This window comes from Bombus affinis, chromosome 14 (genome assembly GCF_024516045.1).
Source record: "Bombus affinis isolate iyBomAffi1 chromosome 14, iyBomAffi1.2, whole genome shotgun sequence".
In the NCBI taxonomy this organism is placed as follows: Eukaryota; Metazoa; Arthropoda; class Insecta; order Hymenoptera; family Apidae; genus Bombus; species Bombus affinis.
This window is the reverse complement of record NC_066357.1, coordinates 9,256,739-9,281,458: the sequence shown is the minus strand read 5'-3', so window position 1 is coordinate 9,281,458 and position 24,720 is coordinate 9,256,739. Positions and strand designations below refer to the sequence as shown.

Here is a 24,720-nt window from a genome sequence, read left to right as displayed (position 1 = left end):
TGTCATCGAAGACTGCTATTACCTGTTTCATGGTAGAGACGATTGTATGCGTGTAAAATGGTAACGAGAATGCGTGATTTGTGGTATGATCAACGACACTACCTTCAAGTTAACTAACAAGAGAGAGAGAGAGAGAGAGAGAGAGAGTATCATCCTGTAAATTTCAGAAATACGAGATACATGAAAAATTGTACTATACGTTACAAGGTAATCGTTCCTTGTATAGAAGAAAATTCCGTGTAAAATGAATGACTATGAAAAATAACTTTAAAAGTTTCTTTCAAATTTACTCTATAGAGCATTATTGTTGCTATCCACAAGATAATAAAATAGCACGTAGCGGCCATTATCCGAAACCTCGTTAACTTCGTTAAGCAGGGGGCAGGTCATGCCATAAATTCAACCATTAACTGACCTGTCAGTTTATTAACCACTGTAATAGAATCACGCTGACCAACAGATTTATGCTGCGGCGTCGAATCCGCCAGTCATACGATTGTCTTCCCCGCAATTTTCAAATCCGATCAATTCGTGTAAATATCACCAATCAATTAGCGGTAACATTGCGCACAATGATCGAAATCTCCATAAATCCACTATACTTTCTCGTAACATCTTACAACTATTCCCATTCTAATGACGAGTTTGCGCGTGATACTGTTTTGGCAAAAGCAGATTTTACCAAAAGATACAGTGAAAATTTTATGGAAACTTTCAGCCACTGTTCTTTAACTTCGATATTTGATGGACTTTTGTGTCCGTCTACGTTCTCGCGTGCATTTCTACCAATAACGAAAAAGAACGCAGCACAGTTGAGATAGGACGATAACCATCGAAGGAGGTACAATTGCAGCGAAAAAGGACGCGCGCAACGTCATCTTATTTACCGTATTCTAGAATCTGATTTAAGTTCGACGCAAGATTTCCTCGCTCGACATCTTGACCGATCTGCCGAAGGTTCACGATCCATTGTGCCCGTGGAATGGAAAAGAGAGCGTTCGCCGTGTCGCGCTGCGAAGGGTAAATCGTGAGACGAGCAAGCAGAGGTTCGCAAGCAAGCGAACGAGAAACGCCGTTCGGGAAGGAGATACTCAACCGGAGGATGGTATTCGGGGAATCTGCCTACAACAATGCTTTCCTGACAACAGCAATTGCGATCGGTCATCCCCTCGTTCATTTTCCACGTGCCTGGCCTTAAACGCAGTTTAATTGCCGCTGGCACGTTTCATCGTGCGGTCACTCGAGTAATGTTTCTCTGGCTATGTAATTGTTCCCGGTTGCATTTCAGGAAAATCGAGATAATCGCGTGTAACAACATCGTTCGTGGCAACGAACCGATACGACCCGACGTTGGCAAAGAACGAGAAGAACTTCAACGTAATAAATCGAATCGATCGTACTGCTGGCAAAAAAGAATTGCTGAGTTCTTCTCTTTCATTACTCTCTTTCTGTCTGCTTGTCTGTCTCTCTGTCTCTCTCTCTCTCTCTCTCTCTCTGTCTCTCTCTTTCTCTATCTCTCTCTATCTTTTTCTCTGCTTCCCTCTGTCTCTCTCTTTTTGTTACGATCTTAATTGCTTTAATATCAACTTCGTTGATATAGTTACGAGATAGTTAATAATCGTGGCAGCTGTTGCAAACTCGTTAATGCATTGTACATTACAGGCCCCTTTGACAAACGCCATAACTTGCGATATAATATGGAAAATTATATCACAACTTGAGTCGGATATTCCCTAAAGCGATTATCGATTGAAATATAAGATTACTAAACCGCGGATTTTTATGTGTTTGTGGGAAATCTGAACGAGCAACATTGCACAGGATGCATGGCGTTGCATACCATTGCATCGCACGAAATGCGAATCGAGCAATGAGTTTACGCTTTTCAACTATATTTCCTCTGTATTTTCGTCCATCGTAAAACCATTCGATAAATACGATTTTAGTTACACGACTCTCTTTAGTAAATTAACGAGTCACAGAACTGAATAATTTTTATAGAAACGTTCGTGCTTGTGTACGTGTTGCGCTCGATGTTAACCGTGTTGCGACGAAGAAGAAATAATAATTTTATGAGCGAAATTAGTAAAACAAGAGGAAGGTTCGTGGTTATTTAATTTGAGTATTCGTGACTCATCTTTAATTCTGTAATTCATTATTCTAGTTGGCGTTGAGGATAGCGTGATAATAATTCACTTCGTTTATATCACTGTATGAATTATTTATAAGCTTGCTCTCATTATTACGTACACTTTGCTTCACGTGCTAAAGAAGACGAATTATTCCAATTATTATTATCAATCTTCAAGTATAAGACGGCTGGAAAAATTCTGCCGATATCGATGTGATTCTTTCACGTCTGTTTTCTATGATGACGGAAATATGAATTTTGCGCGGGGCTGTTCTCTACGCAAGCACATTGCAATGAAGACAATTAAATTATAATTTTTTTAAAGGTATGACGCATATACTTCGACTTTAATAATTTACTTGCATAATTAATTATACAATTGAGTGTGATATATTTTGAAGCCCGGTACGACACATCACACGACCCTCGTCACAATTTTCACACTCATAGCTCGATAGTGTTTTTCAAACTGCTCTTCCTTTTCTATTTTAAAGCGACATTTTCAGCTTGAAGATTTTAAAAAATTATAAAACTACGAATCGGCATGTTAATAATAATAATCTAATATCGGTATATTTATTTTAACTGAAAGCAACAATTGATATCTGACACTGACGTATCAAAAACGAAGACTATATATCCTGTCTGTATGTTAGAAACACTGTTACGAAACGTTGCAAGGACAAGAAAAATGTGAAGCGTGACAAATGAAAAAGATCATTTAATTCAAACGGTGAGCGAATGAGTGGTAGAGTGAACCACTATAGTGACGCTTCGTAACGTAAGATGACATCCGCGAAAGCCACTATAGTGGTGCAACGTACCTAAGAGGATAATTTGGCGGAAAATAACGATGAAATACAATGGAAGCTCGCTAACTCGAGCCTCCGCAACTCGGAAAACTTTTATAAGACTAGAATTTTGTTCGTTCTTCTCCGTTTCAAAGCGAAAATCTCTAGAAGTTGTAATAAAACTTACTTTAACTCGAATTATTTGCCACGTGTCCAGATACATTATTTTATCTTTGTAACTCGAGTTTAGAATAGCCACTGCAAGTCGAACTTCACCCCTATAACTCGAACTTCTATCGCCGCTTCCTCTGCGACTCCAAATGTACCTATAGCTAGGCTATATGTCGCGAGATGTGAGAAACCAATTATTCGATGTCGGCTTCTCTCTTCCACCTGTTAGGATTGTCTCGGACAACGCAAGAAGACAAATATAAAACGACGCACATTCTTTGCACTTCGATCACCTGCATATCCATGAAAGTCGATCATTTTTCGTTGGTCGAACGCATAATTCCTATCGTCGCCCGTATCTTTAACTTTTGCATTTATCTGCGTTGCATGAAACGAGTTCTAAGAGAAAGCATAAAATATACGGAAAGTTCCCGAGAAGGGGAATATAATTGTGGCTTCGTACAAAGCTTCTCTGTGTCGAATTTTCATTTGTTAAACCTCTTTTACTCGGAAGTCTGAACTTCGGTAAATCGAAGATTTTAGCTGGCTGCTCCTCGCTCGAGGTTGGAATTGCCGACCGTAGCAGAAAATAAATTACGCAGCTGCAAATATTAAAAGAGACAAAGAAAGGCAGCGTGTCTATGGAATAACGAAAAGAGGGCCGGGTTAATCGAAATCCGTCAGTGAACGTGACAAATCTTCAAAATCGATTTTCTCGGACAACAAAAATTTCTACAAATTACCTACGACGCTCTTTTGAACTACATTTATGAAACGAGTAATTACTTTTCCAATCGTATCTTCCACCCGATTTCGATAGAAAAATTAAACATTATTTGCTTTAACGAGTTTTTAATTCAAATAATAAAGATTCATCGATATTTCGATGGAATATTTTATTTTAGGAAATGAAAAATATCACGGTTATAATATTTATTGCTCGGCGCTCAACGAATTCATATAAAATAGATTGTGTCTTCAAAGCCAATAAAACATGGGACAGCTGGAGGTAAAAAATCCGAAAAGCAGTAATTTTATCTGGCAAAGGTAAAACGAAAATATAGAATAACCTTTTTTCCCCGTATGAAGCTTCGTTTCTGAACAAATTGCTGATACAAATGGAGAGAATACGCGCAGTTATACGTGCGTGATTTTACTTATAGCTTGGTTTAATAAATATCAATGAAAACTAATATGCTCATTCGTACGTACTACAATTCGAGCTTGTTATACCGAATAATGAAAAATGACCAATAAAACAAAAGCATAATTTTACTCGAAAATTGTTATTTATTAGTGGAAAAATTGTTGCAAACGATTCTCATTTTTATCTCGACGTAACTAAGTTTTATGTTATATTCCTATATGTTGTATTTCTATATTTCGTAGTATATTTTATACTTTATATTTTGATTTATATTTTATCCCTTGCCACTTTGTTTTCAAATATGCGCAATATATGGAAGAATATTTCTTCTTTCGCGAGTCTGTGATTATAATCTCGTCGACGTACACAGATGAGTTATTGCGGTTCTATATTGATAGGTTCGGAGGCTGTGATAGTCAAGATATTGCGCTTTTACGATCGATCCAACAAGCATATCAGATATTCCGAAGCACTGCAACATATTTTCAATTATTATCCGATAGAAACATTCGACAATGCGAGATATTTCGGGAAATTGTTACAAAAGTTACATACATACGTCGAGGAAAAGAAAGAATCTAAAAGTTTAGTTATAATACTTACGGCCTTACCAAGGAGAATACAAAATATTTTACTTTTTTTCATTTAGGAGCGTTTGATTTCGTACGTAATTCTCTCTGCATCGCATTCGGTACGATGCACCTCTTATTGAAAATAAATGTTAACAATTACGTTACGTACGGTGATATTTGTTTCTCATAAAATATTGGCAGTGTTTATCTTTTTTCTATCTTTTTCTATATTATTCATCGTGAATTCTTCGTTATTTTATTACACGGTCGAAGAGTTAAATATTTTTTGCACATGCCTGAACTTTGAAATATCTTCGTTTATCACTCTGAATAATCAACAAGATAAATTTACTTTATAAACCAAATGCAAAACACCGCGGACAATATTTGCATTAAAAATAAATAATTTTTAACCATAAAACCATTTCGTTCTCCATCTTTTATTATTTAACGAACAAAAACGAGCTGCGAGAAAAGTACGTAGTTTGCGGTAATATCCATTAAACCAAAGTACGGATGATAAAACCATACACTGAAACAAAGACCGCATATTTAATGAATTGTCAATATTGATATACTCAGACACGAAACTTCCTGTGGAAAAATGCCACGATATATTTTCGTTGTATGCTTTTACATAAAATCACAGGTAGCGGGATTGTGTGACAGGTCATTGATTAAAATCCACGCGTTCGATAAGAAAGGATTTTTATCGGAGAAATATCTCAGTTGTTTAAAAAAGAAGACCAGAGACCGAGATTACAATTGTATACATTCCTGTTATTTATTACCCAACTTCCAATAACTCTCGTGGAATATTTCTAGAATTAACGTCGTAGTACGGTGCGGGATTTGTTAAAAATTCGACTGAATTTCATTGTTAGATTTTCAGAACAGCAGTTTGCTAAAGCTCGATATTACTTTCGAATTACCATTGCAGCTACTATACAAATTGCTACGTTAAAACGATAAATCAATGGCATGGTACGTCCATGAAAGACTCACTCACGGACCTTATCGTTACCAACATTATTTTCTTCTAACTCCCGCAAAGGACTTGTACAAATTATTTCTACGTATTGTAAATCGTTGCCTTGCGTGAACACACGATTTGAATCGACTAATGATTTTCCCAGTAATCTGAGTCAATTATCACATTTTACGTGAGATTTACAGATGTTCCGACGCTTAAGAACGGTGGTGTATCGCCACATTTCTCCGTTGCTTGTCACCCCATACTCGATAAAATTATATAAAAGAAAATGGTAACGTCGAAGAATGCTAGCATGAAAGATTTATCGAAAAGAAAAACACACATAAGGAAAAGTTTTCAGTAGAAATAAATCTGCGATACCCTTGTTTCACATTATACGTATTCCAGTATGCGCACAGCGTGGCCAGGCATTCAAATGCAGTGAATAGAAACGGTGGCGAGGCCGCCGCAACCGACATCTGATTTTCCTGGCCAGTTTCCTTCCAATCATCCGAGTGGATTGGTCGAAATTTTCCTCGAGCGTCACACGCGCCCCAACGTTCGCTAGATGCATTCATTCCAAATACATTCATATCGCTACACACGACCGGCCGAGCACATAATGTTACACGAATGCACACGCAATAATATTCTTTATATCGGTCCATTCGTGCGACTACTTCACCACTAAAAAATTCCGCATTTCAGCCGTAATGCTGACCCGTAAAGTGTCAGATTGTAAGGCCGGGAAACGGAAATGATGTGCCCCTAACACGACCCACGAGCATATATTGAAAGAAAAACGTTGCCATGGGATAATAGAACGTTCGGATATTAGAGTATTCGAATAATATTGGTCCGGATATGGATTTGCTGTACTTATGAGACGTAGTAAACAGTGGCTATAAAAAGTATTTCTACTTACCTAACTTTATTTTCCAACGAAACGTCTTTTTTTACAGATTCCACGTTTCATCTTCATCGTATACTAAACGTTTGTAGCGATGAAAGTAGTACCAAACGATATGAAATTTAATATACTTGCACTTAATCAATACATATATAATATACTATACTATACTATACTATATATATACATTGCGTTTATTATAGTATATATATGTCGGTGATGAAAGGATAACGGAGCCTTCCTCAACCAAAAAACATAGAAATTAACCAGTTAACAGGAACGTCCATTTCCCTCACTTTGCGAACGAAGGCTTTTCTCGACGAATCCGATGATCTCGTGTCCTTAGACACAACCCATCATAGTTTTCCTCTGCAGCATCATCGCGTCGGAAAGTTATTCTCTCGCGAGGTCTTATTAGCGAATTACATAGCGTCTTCTTTCTCTATTGCATAACAATGTCTAATCCAAACAAAGATTGTGAACCCGACATATATATAGTATATAGTATAGTATAGTATAGTATATAACGTGTATATTTATATATATATACAGGGTGGTTGGTAACTGGTGGTACAAGCGGAAAGGGGGTGATTCTACGTGAAAAAAGAAGTCGAAAATATAGAATAAAAATTTTTCGTTTGAGGCTTTGTTTTCGAGAAAATCGACTTTGAATTTTCGCACAGTACGCGTGCATTTTCCGCGTGCACCGAGCGAAAATTCAAAGTCGATTTTCTCGAAAACAAAGCCTCAAACGAAAAATTTTTATTCTATATATTCAACTTCTTTTTTCGCGTAGAATCACCCCCTTTCCGCTTGTACCACTAGTTACCAACTACCCTGTATATACACACACATATATATATAATATTGACTAGTACAAATATGATTATTAATACAATTGTGGATATTGCAGAATTGACAAGTAACCGCAGTGATTAGACACTAGTGACAGTGGTCTTAGGTTCGATAACGAATATAATATACGCAATGGTGTAGAAATACAGAAACGTAGCCGTGTTACACGTAAACAAGAGAACGAAGAAAAAGAGCACATTATTAATAAAATGGTTTTTGACAGTAGGAAATATAACACTTGTGGAAATCGAACTGTCGTGCTAAATAACTATACTTGAAAACAAGCTATGGAACAATCCCAGTATAAATCAGACTTGTCCACTGTCAGGGATCCTAATGCCGAGTAATACATAAGATTCAATTGTAATAAAGGGAAGATCTCGCAGTAGAGCGAAACGAAGCAGACAATATAAAACAAACGAAGGTATCGATATCGATGTCATCTCCAATCAGTATCGGTATCGTCTTCGCTGAAGATTTCACAACGATAGGATCGGAGCAAGAGAAGCTTCCTGGTACACATGAATGTATATTAATATAAATATCACTATAAATACATACGTACCAAGGGTGAGTCAATAATTATCCGCAATGCGGTTGTAAACTTCGTCCGTTTCAAAGTAGGCTATGTTTTTCAAAAACTCTGATATGCAGAGAGTATTTTTTTTCTCACGCGAGCACAATCTGAACTGGGAAATTTCAACTTCAAAAACAAATAACCCGCCCTGTCCGGCCTTCAGCGTTTCACACAGCCTCGAAACTTTCGTTTATTTCGTCCACAATTTTCGCTACGCTACACTTACGGCCGAAAAAAACTCTCCATTAATTTTCAAACTAAGTTCTTGAACGCAGGAGCCTTGAAAGAACGTCCGGTATCAAGAGCGCAATATTTCTCGTGGCGAAAAAACGCAGGACGAACAGGGAGTAGAGAAGATGGTGAACAGGAAATGGGGGAAAAAAGGGGTAATGAGGGAATGGGGTCCGAGGAAGCGTGGTTTAGTCAGAAGAAACGGAGAAACGGTAGAATTTTGGGATCGTAGCGCGTCCAGGACGAAAACGAAAGTCGCGATTGAAGAGTGTCAAGTCTGGACCGAGTTATTGCCTGAAGTTAAGGTGGTAATGTCGGGGGCGTTGAATATGAAATTGGACAGTAGACGTGCTGTGCGTTGTGTTGAACTGCGTGCACGTGGCCATCGTGCTAGGAAAAATACATCTTGACTTCTAACGGAACGTGAAATCAGTAGCGAATGGAAATACAAGGTGGTCCCTCAGGTGAGGCTTCCTTTTGTCGGTGGAAATGAAAAGTTTCCCCATTGAATATGTTTTACGCCACGCGCTGCTGACGTGCGAGCCGCCCTGCGTGCCGGAGAATCGTGGATCAGTATGAATAAGCGAACGAGAAACGATTCGACCAGATAGAAAGAAAGGATAGAAAACATTTCTTCCGCGTACGTACTACCTTTCAGACGTGCTTATTTTTCACAAAATGTATATTAATAGTAGAATTCGGGATCTTTGTTCTTTATAATCACCGTAATTCAAATAGCAATGGTTTTTTTCATTATAATTATTGTAATTTAAATATACCATAACTTTATTCTTAACAATTATCGTAATTCAAATATACCATGACTTTATTCTTAACAGTTATCGTAATTCGAATGGCAATGGCTTTATTCCTTAGAATCGTCGTAATTCAAATGGCAATGGTTTTATTCTCTGTAATTGTGCTGATTCAAACAGTACAATGATTTTATTCTTTGTATTCGTCGTAATTCAAGTAGCAATGGTTTCGTTCGTTATAATTATCGTAATTCAAATATGCCATGACTTTACTCTTAGCAATTAACGAGATTCAAGTAGCAACGGTTTCATTCCTTAGAATCGTCGTATTTTAAATGGCAATAGTTTTATTCTTTGTATTTGTCGCAATTCAAATAGCAATGGTTCCGTTCGTTATAATTATCGTATTTCAAATATACCATGATTTTACTCTTAGCAATTAACGAGATTCAAGTAGCAACGGCTTCATTCCTTAGAATCGTCGTATTTCAAATGGCAATAGTTTTATTCTCTGTAATCGTGTTGATTCAAATAGTACAATGATTTTATTCTTTGTATTCGTCGTAATTCAAGTAGCAATGGTTTCGTTCGTTACAATTATCGTAATTCAAATATGCCATGACTTTACTCTTAGCAATTAACGAGATTCAAGTAGCAACGGCTTCATTCCTTAGAATCGTCGTATTTCAAATGGCAATAGTTTTATTCTTTGTATTTGTCGCAATTCAAATAGCAATGGTTTCGTTCGTTATAATTATCGTATTTCAAATATACCATGATTTTACTCTTAGCAATTAACGAGATTCAAGTAGCAACGGCTTCATTCCTTAGAATCGTCGTATTTCAAATGGCAATAGTTTTATTCTCTGTAATCGTGTTGATTCAAATAGTACAATGATTTTATTCTTTGTATTCGTCGTAATTCAAGTAGCAATGGTTTCGTTCGTTACAATTATCGTAATTCAATTATGCCATGACTTTACTCTTAGCAATTAACGAGATTCAAGTAGCAACGGCTTCCTTCCTTAGAATCGTCGTATTTCAAATGGCAATAGTTTTATTCTTTGTATTTGTCGCAATTCAAATAGCAATGGTTCCGTTCGTTATAATTATCGTATTTCAAATATACCATGATTTTACTCTTAGCAATTAACGAGATTCAAGTAGCAACGGCTTCATTCCTTAGAATCGTCGTATTTCAAATGGCAATGGTTTTATTCTCTGTAATCGTGCTGATTCAAACAGTACAATGATTTTATTCTTTGTATTCGTCGTAATTCAAGTAGCAATGGTTTCGTTCGTTATAATTATCGTATTTCAAATATACCATGATTTTACTCTTAGCAATTAACGAGATTCAAGTAGCAACGGTTTTATTCCTTAGAATCGTCGTAATTCAAATGGCAATGGTTTTATTCTCTGTAATCGTGCTGATTCAAACAGTACAATGATTTTATTCTTTGTATTCGTCGTAATTCAAGTAGCAATGGTTTCGTTCGTTATAATTATCGTAATTCAAATATGCCATGACTTTATTCTTAGCAATTAACGAGATTCAAGTAGCAACGGCTTTATTTCTTAGAATCGTCGTATTTCAAATGGCAATGGTTTTATTCTCTGTAATCGTGCTGATTCAAACAGTACAATGATTTTATTCTTTGTATTCGTCGTAATTCAAGTAGCAATGGTTTCGTTCGTTACAATTATCGTAATTCAATTATGCCATGACTTTACTCTTAGCAATTAACGAGATTCAAGTAGCAACGGCTTCCTTCCTTAGAATCGTCGTATTTCAAATGGCAATAGTTTTATTCTTTGTATTTGTCGCAATTCAAATAGCAATGGTTTCGTTCGTTATAATTATCGTATTTCAAATATACCATGATTTTACTCTTAGCAATTAACGAGATTCAAGTAGCAACGGTTTTATTCCTTAGAATCGTCGTAATTCAAATGGCAATGGTTTTATTCTCTGTAATCGTGCTGATTCAAACAGTACAATGATTTTATTCTTTGTATTCGTCGTAATTCAAGTAGCAATGGTTTCGTTCGTTATAATTATCGTAATTCAAATATGCCATGACTTTATTCTTAGCAATTAACGAGATTCAAGTAGCAACGGCTTTATTTCTTAGAATCGTCGTATTTCAAATGGCAATGGTTTTATTCTCTGTAATCGTGCTGATTCAAACAGTACAATGATTTTATTCTTTGTATTCGTCGTAATTCAAGTAGCAATGGTTTCGTTCGTTACAATTATCGTAATTCAATTATGCCATGACTTTACTCTTAGCAATTAACGAGATTCAAGTAGCAACGGCTTCCTTCCTTAGAATCGTCGTATTTCAAATGGCAATAGTTTTATTCTTTGTATTTGTCGCAATTCAAATAGCAATGGTTTCGTTCGTTATAATTATCGTATTTCAAATATACCATGATTTTACTCTTAGCAATTAACGAGATTCAAGTAGCAACGGTTTTATTCCTTAGAATCGTCGTAATTCAAATGGCAATGGTTTTATTCTCTGTAATCGTGCTGATTCAAACAGTACAATGATTTTATTCTTTGTATTCGTCGTAATTCAAGTAGCAATGGTTTCGTTCGTTATAATTATCGTAATTCAAATATGCCATGACTTTATTCTTAGCAATTAACGAGATTCAAGTAGCAACGGCTTTATTTCTTAGAATCGTCGTATTTCAAATGGCAATGGTTTTATTCTCTGTAATCGTGCTGATTCAAACAGTACAATGATTTTATTCTTTGTATTCGTCGTAATTCAAGTAGCAATGGTTTCGTTCGTTATAATTATCGTATTTCAAATATACCATGATTTTACTCTTAGCAATTATTGGGATTCTAATAGCAACGGCTTTATTACTACCATTCATAAGTATTTGCATAATTCCAAATTATTACAAATGCACAAAATATAAAACATACTTCAAATGCAACTCTTTGGTCTAATTTTTGCCTCTAAATTTATCTCAGGCAATCGTCTTGTTATCGTCAATGGTCTTTGTTGAAATTAGAGTCAAATTTTATTAAACAAAAAAAAAACAAAGCATCGGATAATTCAACGAACAGGGAATTTCATTCTACGTTTTCTTCCCGTTCGCTTTCTACATAGCGCTGTATCTTTTAAGTTACAGACTTTCGTGGATATACATTAACGCGTGACTCGGAGATACGAACAATTTGGAGCATCGAAGGTTCGCTGTAATTTACAGCAGATACTTATCGATCGTGTTGCTTCTTCGTTAAAACGGACGTACTGGAATTTCTCGAGCGCGTGATCTTTTGCCTAGAATTTTATCCGAGTGCTATTATCGAATGGCGAATTTTCACCTTGAATTCTCAGGCTGTTAGATTACAATTGCAACCGATCGCGAGTAAATAATTGTTTCTCGATACGTAGAGAAGAAATCGACGATACATTATCCCTTAGGAAAGATTATATTTGAAAAATTCTTATCTCATTTCAAGTCGTATATTCGATATTACGATAATCTCTGACAAACAAACTAAACAAACCAGTATCCTAATATTCACGAGACGTAACTGATGAAACAACGAAAAAGAAAAGAAAACGAAACGATCAGCTTGTAGTGAAATTATTTCGATTCTTCGTCTTTGATTTAACGTTCGTTATTAATGCACCCCTGACATTCATTTCGTGCATACAAATCGTATCGTTAAAAGAGAGAAAAACACAGAGATACTTGCAGCTAGGCGATATATATCTTTGAATACGTTGCTTCTAACGGCATGATAAATCCACCGTTACTCTCTGAAAGAAGTTATATATCTTTTGTATCGTCGTTTTTGCCAGGGCTCAGGGCATTGCGCAACATTCATACTTATTATAGTCGGTTCAGCGATCCGGGCGGCATGCGAAAGTTTAGTGACTTCTGAGAATATGACTGAAATACTAGCTTTAGCTGTTTCGTTGCTCGTTCGGTCGTTTCGTTTAACGAATTCACCGACGATGTTCGACGATAAATTAATATTAAACAGCCGATGTGTTCGCGACGTGATTTTCGTCGGCGCGTCGCTTGATTATTGCAAATCCAGGGAACTATCGTGCAAATGTTTGGATAGTGTGATTAAGTTAAGTTGACAGTTAGTTTACATGGAATGTCGAAGAGAGATGATTCGAGAATCTTGAGATTTAAAACGTCGAAGATACGAGACGAAGGTTAATCCATGTAGACTTGGAAATTCGTCTCTTAAAATTGATTTTCATTACGAAATTATTTTTATCCATACTCTGTTCCGATGCCAATGTAGCAATCGATGTTTTCAAGAAGTTTATGTGATCGAACAAAAGCGTAATGCGAATCTTGCATTCGACGAGGATGAAACGGAATGAAACCATGGTAGAAGTTTTTAATGCAGCGTGATATATTCATAAAACGTATCTACAGATGTTCGAATACCTTCGTCAGCCACTATTGCGTGTTTCATTGAAAAATAGTTGTTGAGATTAAGAGAGATTAAGATAAAATTTATTGTGGAAACGATAAATAGGACACATCTTTTGCCAAGTCTTTTTACATTTGAAGAACGATTGTACATATGACAAAACACTTTATAGGATAATTGTAAATATCAAAAGGGTATGAGCAAGATTATAATCTTATAGATGCGTCTTAATAGAGATTGGATTATATCCACATTTTCGCTAGAAACGTATTTCAAGTATAAAGATTATATTGCAATGATATGAACACACATAGATGGGAACAATTTTCGTGTAAATATCAGTGTACAACGTTGCCAGGAAATAGTATCAGCTAGCTAAATAGAATTCATTAGCCGACATTGTTTAATTAACAATACCCTAGAGAGCAACGGTAACGTAGAAATAAATCGAACTAGAATATCCGTTTATTTGTATGGTTTTACCGTGTTTGTGTTGCCAGTCGCCTAAAGCGATGTCCAGCGTTTTACGATAGACTCTGCATTTATGCGAATGCGAGGAAAGCAAAACGTGGCACTGCCAATACATATGAAAAAGATCGATCGAACAACGCCACTGGCCTGTTTCGGCAACGTATCGAAAAGCAATTTGTATACGGCGCTCAAGCCGAGTACTTTAAAATATTACACCGGTTTACGGTTGTTTCCACGCGAAGGTGTGAGTATTTCTCTTCGAAATCGGCAGTTTCCTGGCACACGGTAACCGTATTCCAAACGTAGGAAAGGTCCAACTTTATTAATTAAACGCTAACAGATTGGTTCTGTTCTCGGTGCCTCGATGATCACACAGTTGAGATAGTTAAATGGATTTCGTTCAAAATTTAACGTGACAAACAGACTGCGGATATATCTGTAAATTTATAGTATTACAAACGTAACCATTTTCTTCCTTTTTTTCTTCTTAAATATACAGTATATAGGTTTTAACGTCACGCTAAACGCATCTATGTGATTATGTGAGCAGAGTGACAGGTATACGAACTGGTTAGATTTTGCTAACTAACGATACGTCTGCCAGAAAGGAGAGAAAGTTTGATTTTTATTTAAAGGAGATTTTCATTTAAAGTTCCTTCGAAATCGGTATTTGCTTTGTCCCAAATATCGCGAAATATCGAAGAGAATATTGTATTTTGAATATTGGCTATATTTTGGATATAGACTAGTTTCCAATAAATAGGTCCCTAACGATTGGACTGATATCGCGATGAATGCTACATCGAATATTTCGTCATTTTTATGTATCGTGTGCACTCTGTGTATCTCTGCGCCTCTAGGCTTCCCATAAATGCACGAACATTCGCAATCTATTAACAATTTGTCACATTCGTTTAATTGTCTGTATGCATCGAAATACCTACGAACTCGGATTGTACCTAACATATTTAGGGAGACAACATCAATTTGATTTATGATTTGCATAGTAAAACGTCAATGCGACGCATGAGTACATAGATATACAAACCACTCAAAGCTGTTTAATGCCGTAGATACTGTTTGAAATCTAAACAGGTATATCCTAATGAATTCCAAACACATTGTAATTAAGATCTGCAATTTCTCTGGCAAAATTCAGCCACGTTTTCGGCGATAATCGTTATGTACAAAGAACACTTTAGCAGTCTCTGCTAAAACTTGCTGAAAGGTATTTTGCGCGAAGACAAAGGAAACAAAATGGAAGCTTTCTTAATTCCTAAATGCTTTCCGCAAACTGGTATTACGTGGAGTGTACGAGCACGCAATTTAGGATGGCTGTGCATGTTCCTAATTTTGGGGAAGCCGTTGCCACAAGTCCTAAAACCCATTACTGATCAGATCTGTTCGAATCCGGTGTACACGAGTTTACAATGTGCTGATGAAAATCCGAGATCTAATTAAAATTTCAGATCCTCTAAGCTGGAATTAGATAGCACGTAATAATACACATAGATACGATACAGTAATAAGAATCACTAATGTTAAAAATAACAGCGACGCGTAATTCGTACGTGGACGTATTTCTATATTGAGCGAAATCGTGTTCTTGTTTGTTAATAACATTAATTATCGAGGCAATAAAATTTACACGTATGAAAACGAAGGATCGAAATGACCATGGAACGCTGAGACTAATGAAACGCTGGTATCTTTTCTCACAATTAACGAATGCAATTTACGTTTACGTATCGATAAAAAGAACGGAGAAAAATGGTTTTAATTAGATGCATTCAGACAAGTTGTACGTATAATTTGTCTTATTAACATCATTAGATTTCGCAAAAAAGATTTTAATTATCACTGTTTTTTATTTCCTACTCGTTCGATGCAACGTTCAACGTATGCAAATATTTCGAAAGTAAATTCTTGCCATCGATAAGACAAATTAAAGCGGTAAACAGTAGAGGAAATATATTGTATGCAACAATTAAGGAAAATAGAAAATATAACATAAATTAAGTTTTTCACGGACGTCGTCGACAGCATTTGCAAATCCAATTTGCAACGTTTGTTTGTCGCAATTTTACGATGCTAATTTGCGCATATGTTGTTCCCGCTCTGCGAAAACTAAACAAGAACTATTTTGCGTAGCCTATGCTGTCTCGTATCATCGTCCTGTCTCATACGCAATTTACCCAATTACGTTAATCGATGATAATGAATGTTGACACTATTACCCTGATGATGTATCGCGAGCTACAGTCATTTACTAATAATAATAATCCAATGTAATCATACTATCGACGATGAGCGTATTTTCGTGGATAGAGCAACAACGGGCAACTATTATTCGTTATTTGCTCTTTAAGAAATCGAATAACAATTCGATCGCTGTGCTTTCAAATCCTATCGATATAATTATCACGCGCGTGTCTCGTCACGGTACTGATAAATGAACAAACAGTAATTAATGTTTCAAAAATATTATATTCTATATAGTATTGATTTAAAAAATAATATAGCATCGATATATTATTAAATAATATGTTCGAAAATAAAGAGTAGTTTTAACGAGCTGTATACAACGCGCGTGATACATTTACAAAATTTGTCTACGTCGAACGTCGAGATACTTTTTACCAGTGGGAAATTTCACGAACGAAATATCAAATAAGGGGAACTGTCGCTAAAATTGGTACACTTTTTAGTATAATTTTTAACGTTGCGTTTGTTGTAAATTTCAGATGCGAGGGCGTAGATTCATTAGTGGCGTACGTGCATATAGACAGGAAGAAGGAGAAGATAGATTCGTTTTGCAGTGGAAAGGCAGCACGGCCTATCATGAGTAACGGACCACGGCTTTCCTTGGAATTTAATGGCATCACATCGTCTCGTCAATCACGAGGTTTCAAAGCTGTGTATTCCTTCATAGAAAGTAAGTAGCATGTTCCTCGTTTCTTCTTGTCAAGTCGTCGCATACGAAATGACCGAATTCCCGATAAAACTTCCAACTTTGATATCTCTCCCTTTAAAATAGAATCAACTAAATTATGCTTCCACAGACACGATAAATTTTGCCTAGAGAAGTTTGACAATTTGCATTTTGTCTGTAACAGCGTCGAACTTAGTACGCGCAATTCTGACGATAACCTTGTTGATAAAATAATTCGCATTTTCAATTTATTTCAGACGCGATAGTAATTTGTCCAATGTTATTCAAACCCCTAATAAATAAACGCGTTTTATGTGGAACGTGCGAGTGCATTCTATTGATACGTCATAGGTCACTCATTCGTGTATCGAATTCAGTTTTAAGATAATATTAACGCGAAATCGTGTTTCATAATAACTGTCATTTGTATTCGTTTGATCGAACACGTTCCACAAACAACGATAATATTAAATTTATCGAGAGGCGATACGATGATGTCGGTTACATCACTAGGTCGTGAATGAATCTCGTCGATCGTCGCCAGAACGATTAAGGAGCGTTTCATTAGAAAAAGTGCTCGGTGCTTTGACGCGTTTAAATCGACGTTTACAAAACTACGAAAGCGGAACAAGTCGAAATGTTTCCTCTATCTATAATACTTGATTTACACGCTGCGACGATTCAATTAAGCTGAAGGGGGGGAACTGAGAAACTCTGTTATTTTCCTCTTTCTACTTTTCTTAATGATAAATTGTATTACGTAATAGAGATCTTTGTGCGTCGAAAGTTATTACGTACAAATTGTGGAAACATTAAATTTCTGGAGTGAGAGTCCTTTCTTTTTTTTTTTTTTTTTTTTTTATATTTGTCACGAAAGTTACGTGTGAATTTAATCCGCTGGAATACTTTCAACGTTACCGTTGTAGTTTGTCTACGATGAAGCTATCGCTTTAGGTTTTTAAAGAGGAATGTCCAATATCAGGAGAAATAAACCAGAAACGATTCCTTCGTTCGTTTTATCCAAACGATTTGAATGCGCAGGGAAAACCATTTTACAGAGGGCTAGATGAGGATTTATAGTACAACGATACCGAGATATATAACGAACTGGAAATATTTTTTAATAACCGAACAAAATTCGATCTCTAGGTAACACACTAGGTATACGTATGTTCGATTACCATTTAGCGTAAGATTCCTAGGATTTTTATTTTACCTTTTCTCCTCGATATCCCTTCTATTATTTATGCTCTCTTTTCTTCCGCGCCTTTTTATACATTTCATAGATCTCTTGCTTTTTCTTCTGGCTCTCGACTTTTCTCAAGAGGAATAAAGGGAACTTCCCCTTATTTTACTTTTACTCGTTTCTGCCAAATTCTTTCCCTGCGTCATTACTCCTTTTCCATCCGCTATTTCTCTTCCTATTTCCACATCGTCCTCCGTTTCTTCATTTTTCTTTTTTTTCTTTTCTTCTCTCTTTTTTCTCTCGCCACGCTACATACACATTTCTCCGCTTCCACCTCCTCCCTTTCGCACGTTCGTTTTATCTTTTCCCTCGCTACCTCTGTGTCGCTGCGACCGCGCTCCCTTCGCTCGTCCCTTTCGCGTCTAGTAAATTCAGATATTGTCAGTACCATAAATCGGTTCGATGTGCTCGGTTAAAGATAGACGATACGCATCATTGAGAATAAGTTATTGGTACGGGACGTGTTCGAGACGTAACGTCGGCGCATGACGTACGGTCTTATACGAGCTCGCGGCGTCTGTGCCACAGTGGGTCCGGTCCTTTCTGCCGCGCGCCTATGTCCCGTCAAAATTTCAATTTCCGTTGAGCATTCTATCGTGATGGCAATGTGTCTCTCCTCGTGCGGCCGTTCATCATCCACAGCCGAGGTTCAGATTGCAGCGTACACGGCTGGAATGCCCGGCCTGCGGAACAAATGGATCGCAAAGTGTGTTTGTCTTTCGCCTGGAGAACAGATTCGCCAGAGGAGAAACGATACTCGCCTCCGTGATACTCAAAAATTCGTTCTTTCGTCGAACCATCCACTCCGCTGGCCGGGGGAAGTAAGAAGAGAGGGGAAACGATAGCATAGACGATAACACGGCCAGTCGGATTTAGAAGAGGATGCGAAAAATTCGGATGGAATTAAAGTACAAGAGGTTACAAGTTTACCGCATCGCGAATATTTCTGCCTGACTGCGGAAGCGTTTTCATACCGAAACTTTCTTCCTGTTTGGAGGAAAGCATTCGAAGATTGCAGTGTTTAGAGTTGTAGACAGCAGATAGGAACAAGTCGAACGGAAATAGGGAAGGAGGAAGATTGTACATGTTAGTCGACCATAAGCATTCGAACATTTAGAAATTATCTCAAATGTGCGTACAATACGCCGTCCAGCTGTGTTCTTTGTGCGTTGTAAACAAAGTTTTCTGTTCTATGATTTAATTACATTGATAATCGCATGAAATGGACGATGAGGTTTCTAGAGTCTCAACAGCTGAAATTAAATTTGTCGAACAATGGAGATTAAAATGGTTAAAATTGTATGCCTTGGTGTAAATTAAAAGAGATCAAAATTTAGCTTATTTGTTCATTAAATGTTGGAAACCTCCCGTTAGGGTTATCTCGGCTGTACAAGTTGGTTTATAGTTCGAAGATATGAATTTTATTTGCGATAGAAATTATAATCGCCCGATCGAATATACATATTTGCTCGCTGCTATATTTACAGTTTGGCTTTCGATATACAGATAATTTACGTTTTGATTCAACTCTGATCTAGTCGGACATTTAACTTCGAGTTTGCTAAAAATTATACGCACGCACGTCTGTCCGGAAGTCGGAGGGAAATGGTTTTACTTTTCCAATCGCTAGCGAATCTGAGAATCGAGCAATTGTAAAACACTTAGTACTTGGATATTTCAACTTTCTCCATTTTCGGAAGAAACACTTGAAATTGGATAAAAGGGAAGAGTATGCGATATTCGCCACGTAAAGGAGACACGGTAGCCGATAAGTATCGAGGTGCGATTCTTAGAGAAATATTGTCATATTTCAGCCAAACAAATTTCAGATACGCATACCACTTTCAGTGGAGAAAGGAAAATACTCTCCATCCGTTATATATACGCGGAGAAATATGAAACTAAACTAGTTTAAACTAAATTACGCTATAAATTATACTAGCAAGAAATACATATGTATATCGAAAGAAAATATTATATCTATATTAACACTAGAACTATCACACCAGTCAAATTGATTGGTTTTATAATTTTATTTTTAAATTAATAACTACTGCATGTTATATCTTTTTCCACAGTGATGTAATGACTTTCTCAACGATAACTAAAAGAATAATATAATGAATTTTATTTTGTTTTTTATATATTCAAATCAAAATAACTTTGTGTCAAGGCTACCTATACCAATAGCAATCAAAATGACTGGTACTCGTCAAAGCGTAAAAGGATCCTGTTTATCGAACCTCAATTAATCAGTTTCCTCGTTTTGTACAACTTGCCACGCGTTTTTCAAATTTTTACTGCGTATCATTCGATACGATGATATCGATTATCAGAAGAATTCTGGATCGATCGCCAGATCGCTGGATATTAACGCTAGAATACCACATCAGTCAAAGTGACTGGTTCTACGATTTTATAAACGTGTCAACCCTCGTTCGGGGATCATGGTCACAGATGGATTAATAATACTAAAAATCTACTACATAACATGGAATTGCTTCTGTAAGAAAGTAATAAATCAATAAATATAAAAATATTCTATTTCACGTATTTTCTAAACACCAGTCATTTTCATTGGTTTTGGTAGAAATAGCTTCGTGTTAACTATCGGTAGTTGTAATGTTAAAATAATATTCGTGTTTATATTATCTATATACCTATTGAAATAACATAAAGCGTTTAAACGAAGAATATTATTATCCATGAATATACAGGGTGCTCTAGGTCTTTTCCACAGAACGAAGCCAGCATATCCCACGAGTAAAAGTACGAAATTCAAAGCGAAGACTACAAACGCGAGACACAGTTCCCATTATCATCTTCCAATTATTCAAAACACCGGTACTATGACGTACAGACGAAAATCTTGATGTCTCGTGCCCGATGATTCCTACCCTCTCTACATACACGTATCGGATGCCTGTTAATTTTAAGAGACAAGTTTGCCATGTTAACACTGACACCACCATCCGTCTCTATCGCTCATGTGCGAGCAGCGTATTGTTCGGCAAGTTCCGGCAAGTAGACAGGATTCCTATTATCGCGTAATTGAAACGCGAACAAACGGATTTCGAGCCATTCACAATGGCAGAAAGGAGGATCCGCGGCACCGAAGTTCTTCGTTTGAGCGCAAGTCGTTCCTTTCCGAAACGAGCCCCGCTAACGATAAAAAGTTTCGCTTTAATTGCTATGGTAGGATATCCTTCTAGGAAACTTCAAAGCTGGATATCGTCCATGAAAAGGCCGGACTTGCCGGTTACGCGTTCAGCAACCATTCGTAAACGAATCTTCTACCGTTTCTAAGATACCAGATGTCTCGCGTTTTAAAATCGAAAGCCATTAAAATTAGCAAACCGCGTTCGCGTGTGACGCACCACTTCAAAGCAACAGCCGGCTGTCGGACGAATCAATTTTTCAAACGAACCCGCTCTCCTCGTGTTTCGGTAAATTGACGCCACGCAAGCCAGTGAATTTCTGCCGGCGGGAAATCTCGTCGGTCGACGGATTTCTGCAAAAACGAACGAAATTGTCCCCTGCACCTCTGAAAGAGTTTTCTTTCCTCTGTACTTTTATTGCCTCGCCTACAGTTTCAAAGTACGATTCCTAGTTGCACCAATGGAATTGCTAATGCACTTGCAACTGGTTGAAAGGAAAAAGCCGATGGAGTTTGCGTGTAAACACGGAGTAAGATATTTTTTCCGGGATAATGTTTACAGTTTGTATTATTTTTCCAATTGTTTCGGTCTTGTATATAATAAAAAACCAAATTCGCTGCAGAGACTCGTGGAAATATTTGAACAATCGGTATAAAAATGGTACGAAAATGGTGAGTATAGCGCGTGTCGTATGACTTTTTCAACATTTCGTTGGCACTGTAACGAGATATAACTATTTGAGATTTGTATCCAAAGTACAGTGTTTCCTACGATATCATTTAGATAAAAGAATTTTTACAAAGTATTCGGCAGAGTTAATAACGTAAACGTGCGAACAATATAATCCACGATATTATATTAATTCCAAAGCAAGCAAACCAACGAAATCGAGGGATTCGAAATTATGCAAATTGATGGGTGGAATAACGCAGCGATAAGTTACAGTTCGTCGCACGATTTTTACTGGCTGCCCCATAACGGAACGAACATTTATTGTCGTGCGATCCGCGCTGGGATTGGAAGGAATAAAGGGACCGCGTGTTTCCTCGGCCAACGCTGCTTCTCAAAACGGCTTTCGAACGCAAATCGCTCCGTAGAACCATCCACGGGTGCACCGACTCGAAATCACAGAAATCACGCCGCATTTCTGTGTTCCTCGTCAACGTGAAACTCCATTTCACCTATCTGATCAACGATATATTCCGCATTCCTGTCGGCGCGGACGTCGTCGTGTCGGGAAAGGAATGACTCATTTTCAGAGGGAGGTAAAGTCGTCGGTATGCCGGGTTCACACCCGTTGAATCCCGGAACAGAGGCGACGAGCACGGACATACACACATACGATTACATACATAGGGCAATGGCTGATACGTACGACCACTAGGAGGAGGATGACGTCGTCGTCGGGGACGGACGTCGAACGAAATCGACGTGAAACTTTTGGAATTCGCTGAAACGAGTTAGATAGCATCGATAGCAACAGTAGGTAGAGAAACGGATACCGGCAGACATATTCTTCCCGACGTTTTTCGAAAACTCCTCGGGAAACAGTCTGACGGATTTACGAACCCCTGCCAACGAGAAGTATGCCAAGAGCTTCGAAAACAACGGAATACTCGCGTTTGTGCCCGTGGTATGTCGATACACGCGCACTTATCGATCCTTCCCAGTGTACAAGGGATAAAGTATATCGTGTGTACACGTACACGCGAGTTCGACGCGGCCCTGTACACCTCGACACGCCGTCCCCAGTGTCAAATGCTCAAAACTTGCATCCATATCCGCGGCAAGGTTTTAATGTAACCTGGCGTATTTCACTTCCAAACTTGGCGCACAGGGTTCACGTGCGATATTTCCGGCTTACTCCGGCCAAGTCGATACACGCGTGTGTGTAACTACATAGGCGTACATCTTCGCCAGCTGCTTCTAATATTTCGGAGAAAGTAAAAAGCGACGTCGCTACCAATTTTTACTCTATCGTATACGTGTCTTTGCCGCTTGTTCGTATTTCACGAGTACTACTATCTTCGTTCGTTTGCACCGTTCGTGTAGTATCTCTTCTTCGACGAAATTCATTTCTTCGTATGAGTATCAGCGTATTCGCCAATCTCGTGCGAAACCATTCAATTGTGCGATGTAATAACTGAGAACATGGAGAAAAATGTATGAAAGGCAGAGTTTGTTTGCAAAAATTGCGAAGGAACGAATTAAGGACGATGATGGAGAAATTGGATCCCCACGAACGAAACACTCTCTTACGCGAATTGATAAAATAACCGCGGACTCCTTTTTGCGTACATACTTTGCTCTTATTCTTCTCGCACGTTTTATTCAATTTTTATTCTTGGATATCTACAGCGGTGAAACACTAGGAAACTGGAAATTCGTATTTTGCTTGGTTTACACATCGAACACGTTCCTTAAATTCGTTTTCGCTACGAGAAAAGAGAGATTATCGAAGGAGAATCGGATTTGAACACGTACCCGCATCTCCCGGGTGTTTGAAGACTGCTTTAATCAAATTAAGCTATTCAACTTGCCCATAAATTCCTCCTCCCTTCTGAACTTTATATATAAAATTCTTTGATTTCTTTCCACGACATTCTTCCAAAGTACATATTCGAATCGATTTAGATTCAAAGAAGTTTCCTTCTACTTTTAGATTAAACTTCAAAGTTTCCTCGTTACATCTATATTTTGACATGTACATAACATGTATAAATTGATAAGAATTATTGGGCCTGTTTTTATACATACGTCGAATTATATAAAATACTGTGGATTTACAATTGAGATTCAAACGAATTATATATTCGCCTTTGATTTCGCTAAACAATATCAACGTTATTGCGTGCACGCAAGTAAAACGAGCAGCGATAGAGAGTGGTTCGTCAAAATTGAAATTCTCCAGGTACAATGAAATTGTGCGATGGTTTCTTTTACTACGATCTTCGAAAGTGGCAACGACCTCGTATTTGTCCGAATCGTTTTTCCGCTACCTCGGATAGCGATCACAGAGTGAAATATTTTTCTAATAATGAAATTCCTCGATATACGCGTATAATTCGAGTAACCTCGTTAATTAAAACAACTGGAATATCAAAAGATCCGCCTTATTGAATTTCGGTTCGACGATTCAATCGGTGGGCGTTTCTTTTTTCTTCTGTACAATCTGAGATATAATAATTTGCTCGGCAACTTGCTTTCTCAGGAAAATTAATTTAGATTCTATCGTGATCTACGTTTACCATCTAATAAATAGAATTCATATATAAATATTGAATTAATATAAATATCGCGAGTCTCGTAAACTGTATCGCGTTATTAAAATATATTCGATTTAGGTGTCTTTGTAATACGCGACGCTAAATTTA

General features: G+C 37.3%; 1 protein-coding gene across 3 annotated transcripts in view; it reads left to right on the top strand.

The window, feature by feature from the left end:
• Positions 1-24,720, top strand: part of LOC126924568 (suppressor of lurcher protein 1) — a 530,829-nt gene that overhangs the window by 465,880 nt on the left and 40,229 nt on the right. For all 3 annotated transcript variants that reach the window (XM_050739228.1, XM_050739229.1, XM_050739231.1), the window contains exon 10: positions 16,755-16,945. In XM_050739228.1, the coding sequence (XP_050595185.1) occupies positions 16,755-16,945 (191 nt within the window). The remainder of the gene's footprint in view (positions 1-16,754; positions 16,946-24,720) is intronic.